This window comes from Brachypodium distachyon, chromosome 2, assembly GCF_000005505.3.
Source record: "Brachypodium distachyon strain Bd21 chromosome 2, Brachypodium_distachyon_v3.0, whole genome shotgun sequence".
Lineage (NCBI taxonomy): Eukaryota > Viridiplantae > Streptophyta > Magnoliopsida > Poales > Poaceae > Brachypodium > Brachypodium distachyon.
Window position 1 is genome coordinate 40,774,376 of NC_016132.3, and position 15,717 is coordinate 40,790,092.

General features: G+C 45.2%; 1 protein-coding gene across 1 annotated transcript; it reads left to right on the forward strand.

Annotated features, from left to right (window-relative positions):
• LOC100823765 (uncharacterized protein At5g01610) lies at positions 1–3,899 on the forward strand. The gene is made up of 3 exons (XM_003569130.4): positions 1–246; positions 1,725–1,779; positions 3,279–3,899. Exons 1-3 carry the CDS (start codon positions 160–162, stop codon positions 3,647–3,649), a joined length of 513 nt encoding a protein of 170 aa, XP_003569178.1. The 5' UTR covers positions 1–159; the 3' UTR covers positions 3,650–3,899.
• Positions 3,900–15,717: the final 11,818 nt, after the last annotated feature.

A 15,717-nucleotide genomic window follows, 5' to 3' on the forward strand; every position in this document is an offset into this window, starting at 1 on the left:
GATACCCCGCCGCAGGACTAGGCCCTCTGAGTCGGTGACCTGAAAAGCGTAGATAAGAAGTCCGGTAGGTCGCAGTAGCTCTCAAGTCTCAACCCCCATCTCCTCCGATTCGGCGATCCAAAATCGAATCCCGTTCGATTCGTCCTATCGAAGGGGAAGATGGACCAGGTGCTGAACAAGGTGGGGAGCTATTGGTTTAGCAAGAAGGCCAGCAAGGAGATCGACTCCATCGGCGACGACCTCAATGTACCTACGCACTAGAATCCTTCCGAATTTCCTGGCATGTAGATTGGTTGATATCTCCGTGCACGCTGGCTCTGGTTTCTTAGTCCATGATCTGCGTTTCCAGTAGGAAGGTTTCGGTTGTTTAGCCGCTAGAGTGAAGGGACTAAACTTATTTCAAAATTATTCGCTTGGCTTTGCCATATAGGATTTGGGAATGTCCAGGAGGATGGATTGTGCATCTGGGGGTGGGCGGGTCTTGACTTGCTACATAGGTTGGGTCGTGTCCCATGGGTGTCAAGATGAATTTGGTGATTCTCCCAAACCACGATTTGTGATTTCTACTGCTATTTTCATTTTCTTATTACTTTGCTCTGCTGCCAACATAGGATTCAATTTTTGTATTCCAATAGTTCTCACCTGGAAATTGTTCTTAGTTCTACTGTAATGTATTTATTGTGTTACCATTTTTCCAACCAGCTTTCAAGTTCCTGGCAAATGACATAGAATAGATGAGGTTTACAAGGAAATACGAATTGTAGTATCAACCATGTAATCTTAGCTGATTTAACAGCGCTTGTGCAGTGCACACCAAAACTTCAATTTTCCCCTTCTCTCTTACTAGCTACAGAATAGGAAGGAGAGAGCATCTCTGCGAGCCAGGTAGATGTCCAGTCAACTGCATCTCAAGGATGGAGCCAGCTCATTGGCACTGGGATCAGCTGAACCCCAATGAAATTGTACAACGATCTATTGAACTAACTAGTGCTTCATCTGTAAAAGGTTTACTTGTTGTAATAGAGGCTGCCCTGTTAGTCTTCTTGCCTGGCTTCACAATTCTAGTGGCATTTCAGCCTAAGTCCATAATCGTGATTCATCCGATGATTCTTCCTTCCTTAATATATTTAAGTTGGTTGCACAAGTCCATGAAAATGATGCCATCTATCTCCTGCGATTTAAGTTTTCGGCCTTCAGATTTCCAATGCCAATGCAGACAAGATAGTTTGTGCAAGTCCATGAATATGTATATGGTCATATTAATGGGAGGCAATGGGCATAATAGACAAAGGATAAAAAATGTGCAACTTGATTGTTCTTCACTACATCTGTATTCAAACTACTGACGACTTTCCTGCAGTACAAGTAGAAATGAAGACCCTTAATAGTTCGTGTTTCCAGCTCATGCTCAGCTTTGAGATAATTTCACAATCTGATTCCTGAAAGCTGACATGGTTCAGAAGTTTGACTCCAGGAACAATCCATCAAAGCCTTGAAAACCCATACTATTGGCTTTCCTAAACCAGCAACAAAAGTAATGACATTAGAAGTGAATATATCTAACAAATATTACCTAGGAACATGTGTCAGACTGTATTTTTGATGGAGCTTCCTACCAAATACATCTCCAGTCCGAATTAGATGCTTTTATTTGCTTTTCATGTTCTAGAAAACATATGCAGTTCTTGCTTCTAACAGAACATTATTTACATGTGTGAACCCAGTCAGTCTCTTCCAGCATTGGTGGGGGAGCTAAATGGATGGTGAACAAAATCAAAGGTATGCCATGTTTATTCTGTATATTATTCTCTAATAATAGCAAACTGTGTTGTACTCCCCCGTTCCTAAATATAAGAAGTCCTAAGTCAAACTTCTTCAAGTTGACCATGTTTATAGAAAAATCTAATAAGATCTATAATATCAAATGAGTATAGTATGAAAATGTATACAATGACAGATTTAATAAAACTAATTTGGAGTTCTAGATGTTGGTAGATTTTTCTATTAACTTGGTCAAAATTGAAAAAGTTTGACTTATGACAAAGTCAGGACTTATATTTAGGAACGGAGGTAGTAGCAAATATTTGTATCACCTGATAAACTGTATGGTATACTGCTGGTACAATATGTCAGCACTCAGCAGTTTCTAGAAATTGACTACTGTAACTCTGTAAGTATGGCACCGCATATTGCATAATATATAAATTCTCATGATGGTCAATAATTAATACACAAAGATATCTAGTACACAGATGAGAAAAAGGTTTCACTTTCTTCATTACTAAATGCGACTCCTCAAATTTGTGATTTTACCAAAGAAGTCAAATTTTCTATTTCAAACTGTTATTTGTAGTGGCAAGTGGCAAATATGGTCTGTTAAACTGCAATGCATTTTGTATATTTCTGAAACTCTGCACTAATTATGTAGACTAATGGCATCTACAATGGAAGGCACAAATAAGCAAGAGAAAATCAAGAAATTACTCTGCTAAGTATTGAGTATTTGAGTAGCATGAAAAGAAATCACTTACCACAAATGCACCATCTTTTCAAAGAATAAACGATAACAGTTTTTTCAATTTTCGATACTTTGATCTTTTTTTTTTATCTGTACAAGGTTTTGACCAGTGAACCAGTAATTCCTTCCTTGGAAATATCCACTCATATTTCTTACATCCTCTACCTAATAGTCTAGTACGTAGTCATGCTTGTTCCCATTTTGTCATAACCTGAAATGTGGGGTATGAATTTAGTTGCATTGACTAGAAACAAAGAAGCACTATCATGTTGATATGTTCCTTAATATCGAAGTCATCCTGAACTCCGCGATCAACTTATGTCCTCATTGTAAACCTAGTTGTTTTGCATTATTTCTTTGTTATAAATAGTCAATTGGTCATTACACTTCAATTTCAGGTGACATATTGCTCAATTAAAAGTTTCATTAGTGCTTAAGTTGACATACGTCACATCCATGCAAACTAATGCTTAGTATCCATCTGCACCATGACTCGTGAGGAGGATGTGTAAGATGTTACACGAGAGATCACCATGAGGATTGTGTTGATGGTCTTACTCCAGCTCCCAACCATTATAGGCAAAAGCAGCTCGTTGTTTTGTTACTCTCTCTTGATCTGACCATCTTGTAACAATCCTTGTCATGCATATGCAAGCTTTTGTATGTTCTCTACAAAAGGCCGAAATCCTGAAGTCTACTGCTTTCTCCTCTTCAATAATACTAATATTTCTGAACTGAATACAACGTGTTTTGATCGTAGGGAAGCTGCAGAAAGCATTGCCAGATCTTCTCAAAGAATATGACATGCCAACAGGCCTCTTTCCACGGGATACAACCAATTACGAGTTCAATCAAGAGACAAAGAAGCTGACAGTATACATCCCTTCAGCTTGTGACGTAGGGTACAAGGACTCATCAGTTGTGCGGTTCTTCACCTGTGTCACCGGCTACCTCGAGAAGGGAAAGCTTTCTGACATTGAAGGCATGAAGACCAAGGTGCTTGTATGGACCAAGGTGACCTCCATCAAGACAGAGGGCTCAAAGCTCCATTTCACTGCTGGCATGAAGAAGACCCGTAGTCGTGATGCATACGAGGTCATCAGGGATGGTATCGTCATAGACAAGTTCTAGAGGATACTTTGCCTGAGACATGCGATGTAATTATTTAGATGATGCTCCCACTGCTAGATTATACCAAAATCGATTGTGCTATCAAGGGTGTTCCCAAAGAATTCCGTACATGACTTTTTCTGTATCTTCAAAATATGTTGCTTCTGTTTTTGTGATTGTGACTATTCTATCGATCCGGAAGGTGTCAGGATGCGGGCAGATTTTTAATTCTGAGAGAGTAAACATGAGTTAAGGTCTGATTGTTGGTCAATATGTTTTTTTCAGAGAAGTTGGTAAATACAGCTGATTTGGTGGAATCATCAATTTCTAGAACGATGCTGTTTGCAACTTACAAGATAGCATAGCGTAAGACATGAAACTTGCATTGCAGCCCAAATTGGTTCTTTCTTTCTTTCTTTCATTCTGAAGACGTGTCAAGTCAGAACAGTATTTTTCTGAGTTAAACACTGAAAATGCATCTCAAAGATTTTTCAGATTTTTGTTAAAAGTCGAGGATTCTACAAGTAGGACAAGTAAATTTGTTAAATCAAAATGCATCTCAAAGAGGCTTTCACATTTTCTGTATGCTGAAGATTTTAGCTTATGTTCATGAAGTATCAACGTTATGATAAGCAACGTGGTAGAAGCAAGTGGGATTGTTTTTTTTTTTTTGAGAGGAACACAGTTGCATTCCATTAAGCTGAAACGCTGGACAAATCGCCAGCACACAGGTTCAGTACAAATTGAGGTAAATGGGCAACCCAAACATTGCGCTCGCCATTCCCTAACCGAGCGCCTTGCGAAGCAAGTTCATGCGCAACACTATTACATACTACTCTTGAACATACACAAATTTGTACATTGTCAAAAGCACTAGATAACATGGCCTTAATTTTCTGAAAGAGGACACCAAGTGGTGACAGGTCGTAGTCGTTTGACGTTATAGCTTGCTTCAGTATAGTGGCATCCGTCTCCAGCATCACCAAGCTGCATCCGATGGAAGAAGTGATATGTACAGCCTGCCAAAATGCAAGAGCTTCAGCATGAAGAGCACGCTAACCTCCTGAAGATGGCCCTGTCCAGCTGCTACCACCTCTCCGCAATCGTTCCTGACGATGAATCCCCAACCACCTGAACGTGAGGCTTCCCAAAAAGCTCCATCAATGTTTATTTTCAAGTAATTATGCATTGACAACATCCACTTCTGAGCACCTGGGTGCGTTTTAGTTGATGGCTTTCCTCTTAATGACAAAGTACTCCATGACATGCACGGTAATAGATGAAACAATTTCATCCAAAGTCCTTTTCTTCTTTCCTACATTTGCCTTCTTTTTTCAGCCCACCAAATCCAGAGAATACAACAAATAGTAATTTTCTTCTCTTCTTCCAAGTTAAAGACTATATCAAGGAGGGAAAGAGCATTTGGGCAATCAGCAAGCAAGAGTCCTTGTTTCTTCTAAGTTTAGTAATCTCGAGATGGGTTTTACCATTTTACACTTGCAGAAAACATGGCCGCCATCTTCGTTGAATCTGAAACAGACAGGCATCTGGTGTCTACGTCCATTCCTCTCCTCTTTTGTTTCCTTCGCATAGGTGGACTGTTAGTGGCCATTCTACACAGGAAATGTAAAATTTTATTTGGTAGTGGAAGGGACAACAGCTTCTTCCAAACGAATCCCCTTTGAGAGCTATTCATGTATGAGCTTGCTGTGAGACCTCCAAGTGATTCTTGGGCTTCATAGTCTCTAGCAATTTTATATGCAGACTTAACTGAGAATAAGCCCTTCTTGTCGAAGTGCCTGGCTGGGAAGTCCTCAACTTGATCATTAATTGGAATTTGCAAAATAGATGTACATCTTCTTGAACCAAAGATTGATTTAAAAGTTGCACATCCCAGCTGCTGGTTGTAGGATCTATAAGCTCCTCGACCCGAGTTATTATATTTCTCCCCTGCCTTGATATTACACACCTTGATAGTCCGCGTGGGATCTAAGGATCTCTCCATATATTAATGGTGTCTTCCATTTCCCACTCTCCAAATTATTACCTTGTTCAAAAGGTTGACACCCTTCAGTATACTTCTCCATGCATATGTAACATCCCAATTTTCAAAACCCTTCTTGTGCATTGCATTTCATAAGCATCATGTCACCCTTGCATTTGATCACATTTGAAAACCCTAAAATTAACCCAGAAAACTCCTATACAAAAATGCTTTTATTTGAATTTGGTCTTTGTTCTTGCTTTTGAATAATTTGCATTTCAACCCATGGGGATTTTGGCATAAAAAGGGATGTAATGATTATATAAAGCTATCCCATAAATTGGCTTTTGAAAATTATTTCGAAAAAACAATTTATTTTGATATTCTATAAGGCCCTAAAGGCTAAGTTATAGACAAATGTATTTTTAAATATTTTATTTTGAGGAAAATTCTTGTCCCAAAAGTTAGATCATATGAAGATATGATTTTACAAATTTTGTTGCATTTTATTTGGAGTGATTTGTAGCTTTGAATCAATTTTGGAGTTCAAAAACTGAAAATAGAAAAGGAAAAAGGAAAAGAAGAAAAAAAGAAAAAGTAAAGCAAAACCTAACCGGCCTACTGGGCCGAACCGGACAGACCGGGCCGAGCCGACCGGCCTGCCCCGTGTGCCTGCGCGCTCGGTCGCTGCCAGGCGGGCCCCACGCCCGTCGTCTTCCTTCAACCGTCACCCCCGAAATTCCCGGCTGCGTCCACGAGTCCACTCCGCACACGACCGCCCGATTTCTCCGCGCACGGGCCATCTCTTCCAAATCCGTGCGCGTCACCCCGAAGCCCTTGCTATTCTCCTCCACTTCCCCCAAGTCGCTCGCCCGATTTCGCCTCGGTTAGAAACTAATATTCTCGCCGAACTTCTCTCCTGCCGCCGCCGTTTTCTCGCCGTCACAGCCGCTCCGGTGAGCTCCCTACACCGCCAACCCCTTTTCCGAGTTCCCCTCTCTCTTGCGCGTCTCGTGACGCGGACCGTTTTGCCTTTTGTTGGTCGCAGCGAAGCCCGCCGCCGTCGCCGTGCTCACTGCCGCCGACCGCGCCGCCCGTCTCCGTCCCGAGCCGCCTCGACCGCGCCGCCCGTCTCTGTCCTGAGCCGGCCGCGCCTCGCCAAACCACCGCCCTCCCCTGCTCCCGCGCCGCCGCCCTCCGGTCGCCGCCGCCGTCGCCTTCTCCCCCGACTCCGGCAGTCCGCGCCCGGTAAGCCTCCCCCTAATCCTCACCCTTGGATCTCAATCCAGTGGCTGACATAAAACCCTAACTTGAACCGGTACAGGCCAATCCTGTACTGCCACGTGTTCCATTTGTTTTTAAATCATTTTCTCGGCCGAATTAAAATGCAACTTTGCAGAAAAGTCTCTGGAACTTCAAACCATCATAACTTTCAAACCGTTTGTCCAAAAATTATGATCTGCGCCTTTCTGGAATCCTCACAGCATGTAGAATATTTTGGCATAATTTAATTTTAATTTTGAACAACATTACCAGAAGCTAATTACAGAATGCTTAATTATGGTTTAATTTTAGATGAATTATTTCAAACTAGTTTTGAGCACGTTAACTTGCTAGAAAATTATTTGGGTATGCTCCTGTCCATTAGGACCAGAAGAGAATTTTTTTTTTGTAAATGATATACAAGTTTAATCTTGCTCTATGTTTTGCAAAATCACATAAACTTTTAATTAAAACCCATCCTTGTTTCATGCATAATAATTATCTTTTTATTATTGTATAATCTGTCCAAAATCTTTTGTGAAGCTTTTCAAAACAGAATCTAAACATGTTATATTAAGAAATAATCCTAGGTATGCATCATCATGGCATACGCATCATAGCATGTTTTTGTATTGAATGTCGTGTTTATTGTGTGTATGGTTTCTTTTATTTTAGATTGTGTGGATTGTGAACCTTGTTGTTGCGAAGAGTGCGAGAACTACCACAACCTTGGACAAGACAAGTTCACTTTGATCATTTTCCTAAATATTTTACTATGCACTAGTCATGTTATTAGATGCATTAGGAATATTACTCGTACCTCTATGCTAGTTATAAATCCCAGGTAGTATAGTTTACCCTCGCCATTACCTTGCTACCAAATTGTCATCGTTTGTAGTTGAATGCTAGGCTATGGTAGTATCGTGGAGGAAATTACTACATTATGATATTGTTATGCCTATGGGGAAATGAAATGTTTTATTAGAGTAAGGCAAAACAATGAATTCAATGAACCATTTTGGGTGGGCTACTTTGAGGATTTTGAGGATTAGCGGCGTCAGGTCCATTTCTATGGGTCCCTCTGAGTCGACTTCCCGTGGATTCGGGAAGGGATCGTCCATGGACGTCTCTTCCGTGGATTCGGGGAGCGCCTACGTTGCAACTATGAAATGCCACCTGGGGTAACCGACACTGGACTAGTTTCCTATTTAGCAGCTTCCAGTACAACCACAATGCTATATGGCTTTGGCGAGACAAGAGTAAGTTGTATGAACCTAGACCTGAGAAATTGTACTGAGGTAGAATGTGTAGGGGGGGGGGCGTGATTATCTCGTGGTTTAGGGAATTACCTCTGAAAATCTCGTAATCGACGCCGTTGCTACTCTACCCTGAGGACAGTAAGGGATTAACCCGTCGGTTTCTTGTGGGGAATGTGTACAAACTCTCGAGAGCGTCAAAACTAAGTAATTAGTCGTGTCCCCGGCAATGGACAATTTGAGCAACTAGATGTGGAGCTGTAAGGAAAGTCTCACTCATTCTAATTTCTTAATAAAATGAATGGTTTGAACTTGGGTTTAGGAGCATTGATGTGTCTACTCAATGTCCTTAGTTTAATACGAGCATGGGTGTGTCTACCCCATGTTCAATAGTGATAAAATTCTATTTGATTAAAAGATAGGATTAAACAACTAAGCTTTTATGCAAATAGCCTTGAACCCCACTTTGCCACATTATGCATATACTTGGTAGGTTCTGATATAACTTCTGGTGAATCTTGCCAATACATTCAATGTATTGACCCTAGTGGCTGCCTCGTTTAATGATGCAGGAAGCTCCGACGACGACTAAGATGTACGTTCTGCTTGCATTGGGTTACGGGCCTATATTCCAACACGCTCTCACCGTGGTGTTGATGTAGCCTTTGTATTTTTCGCTTTCCGTTGCTAAACAGTTGTTTTATTTCTAGCTAACCCGTGGGGTTATGCGAGTTGTAACTACATTTAAATTCTGGATGATGCGTTTTAATATTGAGACTTTTGTTCTATGATATTACATCTTGAAACTGTGTGTGCTAGTGAGTCGATCCAGGGACTAGCACTAAAGCACAGAGATCAAACCCGTGTACGGGGGCGGTCGCTTCAGCATATGACATACCTCTTGTGGGTTTAGCTTCCAAGATGTTTCCTTGTGGATAATATTTTGCTGCTAACACTCGGGCACATAGAGCATGGGGATTCGAAAGAAGTCTCCAAGCTTTCCTTGCCAGCATTGCTATATTGAACGAGCGGAGATTTCTGAACCCCAAACCACCATGTCGCTTTGGCAATGTCATCTTCTCCCAGCTTACACAGTGTACTTTATTGTCTTGATCCATCTGACCCCACCAGTACCTGCAAATCATTGAGCTCAGCTGATCGCAGAAGGTCTTGGTGAGGTCAAAACATGCCATGGCATAAACTGGAGTTGCCTGGGCTACAGCTTTGATTAAGATTTCCTTCCCTGAATTAGATAATATTTTTTTCTTTCTAGCCTTGGGTTCTTCTCCAAATTCTTTCTTTCAGATATGCAAAGGTTTTGCTCTTTGATTTGCCAATATACACTGGAAGCCCAAGATATTTTTCTGAATGTTCTTCCTTGTTGATGTTTAGGACAGATTTCACTATGTCTCTGTTCTGTTTATTAGTATTCTTGCTGAATAGGACAGATGACTTATCCCCCCTGTTAATTGCTTGGCCTGAGCATTTCTCAAAGACATCAAGGATACATTGGATCTCCTTAGCGCTCCTCTCCTCCGCTTCAATAAGTAACACGAAATCATCAGCAAACAATAAATGGCTGATACTCGGTGCATTATTACAGATTTTAATGCCTTTCAGCCTGCTGTTTCTTTCAGCATCATGAAGCATAGCAGAGAAACCTTCCGCACAAAGGAGGAACAAGTAGGGTGATAGGGGATCGCCTTGTCTTAATCCTCGTTGGGGGAAATTACATCTGTCACATCATTTTTTTTAGATAATGAAAGATTTATTACCTCCGGGCTCTGCATTCAGAATGCATACAGCCTTACGTCGTACATTATTCTCAACAATTGAAAAAAACATGACCACATCCACAAGTGTGACAGGCCACACGGAGAACCGATCTACAAACTAAGAAGTCTAGAACTAGCCGCCACCCAAACAGGGACATAAATTCCCTGGTGATCCACTCTAGTCACTTGGCGCTAGACTCCATCGGTTCCTTGTGCTGCACCTTCTGTAGCAACGCCCATAATCGCAGCCAATTGGTAAATACGAGCAAAACCTGCATACATGAGTGCATTTTCTTTTTATCAAAAACAATGTCATTACAGCATAACCAAATAGACCAGAAAACTGCCGCCGCTCCTACTAAAATGAGAGGACGCAAAGTCTTGTCAACCCCCTGCAACCATGCCCCAAAAATATGGGCCATATTATTTAGAGGCGAAATATTAAATGCCAAATGAAATGTTGTCCATGTAAGCCTAGCCATTGCACAATAAAAAAAGAGATGTTGAATCGATTTGTGCTCAGAACAGAAGGCACAACGTGTATCCCCTTGCCAACTTCATTTGACCAGATTATCCTTAGTAAGAATGACCCCCTTGCAAAGGAACCAAAGAAAAACTTTTATTTTGAGTGGCAAATTCAATTGCCAAAGAAGTTTTGACCTAACACGAACTCGGGAATCCATAAGAGCTGAATACATTTATTTAACCGAAAAAATCCCACTAGGAAGAAGACTCCAATGAAAAGAGTCTGCCTCTGTCGACAATGTAACAGACGAGACAGAGTCAACAATGGCATTCCAAACCTCACGATGATGTCCCAACAAGGACCGCAGAAAATCAACATTCGGCATAGTTGCTCCAAGAACTGAAGCCACCGAGACATGCTTTTTCCGCACAATGTTAAACAAACGTGGGCACTTGTCGCATAAAGGCATGTACCCAATCCACGTGTCCTCACAAAAACGGACCAATTCACCATTACCAACCTTAAACTCGTCAAATTGAAGAAAAGTATTTTTGACCCGCATTAGCCCCTTCCAGAAATGGGAATCCGTAGGGCGACATTTAATTAGGGAAAGAGGCTTCTGAATAAGGTATTTGTTACGTAAAAGCGATTGCCAAACACCATCCTCTGTCAGCAGTTTAAACAACCATTTGCTCAGAAGACATTGGTTCTTAGCCTCAAGGTCCGCTATGCCAAGACCTCCTTGATCTCGAGGTTGGCACAAAATATACCACTTCGCTAACCTATATTTCTTTTTATGCTGGTCAGATTGCTAAAAAAAAGCGAGACCTATAAAAATGGGTTTTTTACTTCTGTGCCCTCGGTTCCTTAGTTCTACTCAGTTTTGCTCAGGCCTTAGAACACTGCTCGCTTCTACCCTCCTCCTTTGCACAAATGCTTGCTTTTACCAGCACGGAGCACCTCCTCACGGTCAACTCGGTCAAGCCGTTAGCTGCTGACGGGTGGGACCGGGTATAAGCCTGACGGATGGGACCAATGCGCGTTGCTGACTGTGTGCAGGGCCGGGCTTCGGCGAGCTTGACTCTGGCCACCGCGACGACGGCCGCTGCGGCGTGGGGATCGGCGCGAGCACGAGGACAAGGATCGAGATGGGGACGTGGACGCAAGGATGCGCGGCTAGGACGCCGGGACGTGGACGCAAGGATGTGCCGCTAGGACACGCCATTGTCGGTCAGCGCGACGGACGCTAGGATGCGCCGCTGTCGCGCGCTCACGCCGTGGACACAGCACAACACAACCATCGAAGAAAGAACCTAGTTCATATATTCCAACAAGGGCTTACATTAACAACATTAATTTTGAAAAAAAAACGCCGATCAATCGCTCACTCCTCGGCTTCGTCTTCCGATTCCTCCACAGGCGGCGCAGGCCCCTCGATAGCCACCTCCACAGGCGCCTCCGCCTCCTCCATGTACGGGAGGCCGTGCATCTCGCCAGCATGGGGGAATGTGGTCGTAGTGTTGGTGTACACGTTGTACAAGGTGAATGCGATGAACTCGCATCCACACCAGTACACGCGGCCAAGGAGGTAATTGGCGTCATGGCTGTTGGTGAGGTGCACCAGGAGGGCGGTTTTGACGCCGTGCTCGCGAAGCGTCTCCAGGCGGTACATTGGAGGGCCACCGGCCTCCAGGTGACTGAAGCTGATGTTGAGGAAGTTCTTGGCCAGCGCCATCGAGCTCTGGCTGCGCGACATCGCCCACACCTGGAGCGTCCGCTCCCCACACACGCCAGGTGGGAACAATGCCTCGTCAGTGAGGGGTGGCGGGTTGAAGGTGAGGCCTTCAAACGCCATTGCTTGTCGTCAGTGGGGGCATTGGGCGGCGGGTTGAAGAAGTTGAGTGGAGAGCTGTGTGGAAGAAGGAGAAGAATGGAGAGCTGTGTAGAAGAAGCAGAGCCATAGCGCCGGGTTAAATAGCGATGGTGACAGGGGAAGGGGAGAGGTTTTCTGGCGATCGGTGGGCTTTGAATGCGGTCGCCGGCGCAGTTTGAAATGCATGGGAAACTGGCTTACGTGGGAAGTTGGAGGGAACTGGCGTCAATAGCAGGCGTGCGCGGCGGCGCAGCCCAGTGAGAGCGGCACGTTTCCCACTCACTCTCAATAATTGTGAGATCGTCCCGTCGGTTTCCTCTCCCCACTACTCTCTCGGTCCCGTCGGCTTCCTCTCCCCACTACTACTTATGTGCGTGCCTAGTAAACCGATTCTCTCGTCTCCTCTGATCTCATCTACATCCTTCCTCTCGCTCTCTCTCGAGCTCTACCGCTTCTCTCCACCATGGCCAAGGACAAGGAGCTAGTAGACGGTACCGAGAGCTCGGCCGGCGGCGGCCATGGGCGTGAGCTGGCCACCACTCCGCCGTCTGCCACCCGCCGACATGCGCCGGCGACATTGTCCCATGCATTGAGCATGGATGCCACCGCTCGTCGCAGCCGCTCGCCGCCGCCCAAGCGTGCCCGCATCGACGTGGACGTCCCGTTCTCGTCCTACGGCCGACTCCCCCTCAATGACGATGACTACGACGATGACGAGGACGAGGAGGAGGCCGAGTGCGAGATCAATCGGCGCCACGCCGAGCTCCTGCACACGTACCAGCAGCGTGTGCGGGAAGCCGACCGGCGGCACAGGGCTGCCGCGAAGGTGGCTTCCGTGGCGGAAGATTTCGCCAACGAGTGCGGCCGAGAGGCGGCGAAGGCGAGGGAGCGGTACGAGTTTGAGCTCGCGACGCTAAACTCGGAGAGGAGCAACCTTCTCGAGGAGCGGGGGTGGAAGAACGTCCGGGAAATCCGGGCGGAGCGCGACGCCATCTTCGGCCTCAACGACAATGACGGCGACGACGCTGCATAATGTTATCCGTTATTTATCTCTAGCTGCATATGTATATGTTGCTACGTATCTCTATTTTTATTCCTATTTTGTAATCGATCTTGCGTACCGATCGATCTATATATATATGGAATGTTATCCATTTTTCTCTTATATATATGGGTATGGTAACGGCATAAAGTTGTGATATTTTGAATGAAACAACGTTGGTAAGTAAGGCCGGTCACAAATTGGGTTGCCTAGAAGGGCAGCAGGAGAAATCCCGCCTGGGCGCATCCCGGGAAATTTACTTGCCGGGGAGGGTGTTTCCGGGCGCAAGTGTCCGTTACAAGAGCAGGAGCGAGCGGGAGCAACAGCAGCGCCACGTGGCTGCTCGGCGGGCGCACTGCGCGCAGGGTTCGTCAAGACGAGAAATGAAGCACACAACAGCATTAAATGCTCCGACCAAAACGGGATTCCCCGTCCTTTCATCCTACAGTGACTGGCCTGGGGTAAATCCTAGGCACCCAGGCCCCTAGTTGCAGGGCTACTTAATCTGCATGCAAGCCAGCACACCGAGGAGGAACTACCCTAGCTCCCTACTCACCATTTGTCACCCATGCACCGTGGCACCTGTGGCATCCCCTTCGGTATAAAAGGAGGACCCCCGCCAACGGTCAAGGGGTTGGTTCGGTTCGTTCAGATTCACACTAGCTCAGGCCAAGAACAGCAAGTAGCACTTAGCTAAAAAAGGAGAGCACCCGGGGACTCCTCCCGGCAACTTGTAAACCTTTGTTCACTGGATAATAGGAAACTCAGAAGCATGACGTAGGGTTTTACACCTCAGGGTGGCCCGAACCTGGGTAAAAACGATCCCGCGTTCATTGTGCTCCGACGCTTGACATTGGCCTCGCCGGCGATCGCCGGAGCGATCCCCGTCGCCCCCTGCCGAACCTCAAAGGGCTGCTCACGCATCCCGGGTGTCTGAGCCCCGTGCTCCGACAAAAATTTCCTATTACTATTTTTTTTTCCAATTGGCAGAATAGGCAAAAACGTAGTTTAGGTGCAAAAAGGATTCAAATGCGTTTGGACCCGGTGCATTCCAAGTTACTTGGAATTCCATGGCAAAACCATGACTTTATATTGGTTCCACATCGATTTGTGCGAATTTTCATTGAATTTTGAATTGTGAGCCGAAAAGGCTGGAAATTCAAATAATGCACGAAATATCGTTCATGAACTCCAGAAAATCTGAAATTTGGACAGAACATCAAGGATGAACACTAAACTCTATGAAAATCTTCTTGGAAGAAAAGTGTGTATCTAAGTGCTGATTGAGGTAACAGTTCCCCAGATTTGTTTGAATTTGAAATTCAAAAATAGGTAAACAATTCAGATTTGAACAAGCTTTGAGATAATGACATTAATAGGCATATGTGACTAGTGTGCAAAGTTTGAGTTCATTTGGAGAAAGTTTTGTGATTCAATTCCAAAATTTACATTAAACTGGCCAAATTTTGGTCTGGTCAACAAAAGTCAACTTTCTCAAAACAATTTGAAATTTCCTCATCTTGCATAACTTTCCATTCGGATTGCATATGTGCTATCAGAGATCAATTTGGAGGAAGTTCAATTTCCAAGCTTCCTACAAAATTGTCCATTCCAGTGGGCTCAAATGGCAAAAAGTGGCTCTTTCTTCCCACCGGTGAACAAAAGCAGCTCATCCTCCTGGCCGCTCTTTCCGCCGTCCATCGCGACACCGTCGCTTCTCAACTCGGCCGCTAAACCTTGCCGCCACGACCTCGTAGACATGCCGAAGCTGTATCCGCAAGCCGCGCATCCTCTCGTGCTCTATTCTGGCTGGAACGCGAACGGGGTTCGCCCCATCCAGAGCACGCTCGCGCGCTGCTGCTTTGCGCCATCATGGCCAGCGTCCTCCACGAGCCTCGCCACCTTGCCCAAGAGACCCGCATCGGCTCGAGAATCGTTCCTGCAGAAGTAATCGACCCGAGGTGCCTCCAATCGCTACGTCACCATCTTCTTCCTCAGCTCCTACCGGTTGCTGCCGCCGAACAAATCTCCTTCCCCGGCGACCTCCGGACTCGACCGCCGCCTCCCTGAGCTCCACCTGATCACTCTGAACCTTCCGGTAATTCTCATCGAGCCTCGCGTGGTCCGAGTCATCCCTGCGTCGCTGCTCCTCTCTACCTGCCACCCACCAGCGTCGAGGTTCTCGCGCAGTGCTCCTCCACCCTTCCAATGGCTCCGTCAGATTCGTGATGACGTACTCATTCTTTTGCCCCTCTTTCCTGCCTCTCCTGTGCTCTGTATCACCCCACCTCCTAGCAGAGCCCTCCGCCACCGCAGACCGCACGAGCCCGCGGCCAGCAAGATTTCAGCAATGAGAAGCTCCAGCGCCACCTCAGGGTAAAACGGCCTTGCGCCTGCTAGACACCCCACCCCCTGCCTGGCCTGTGTCGC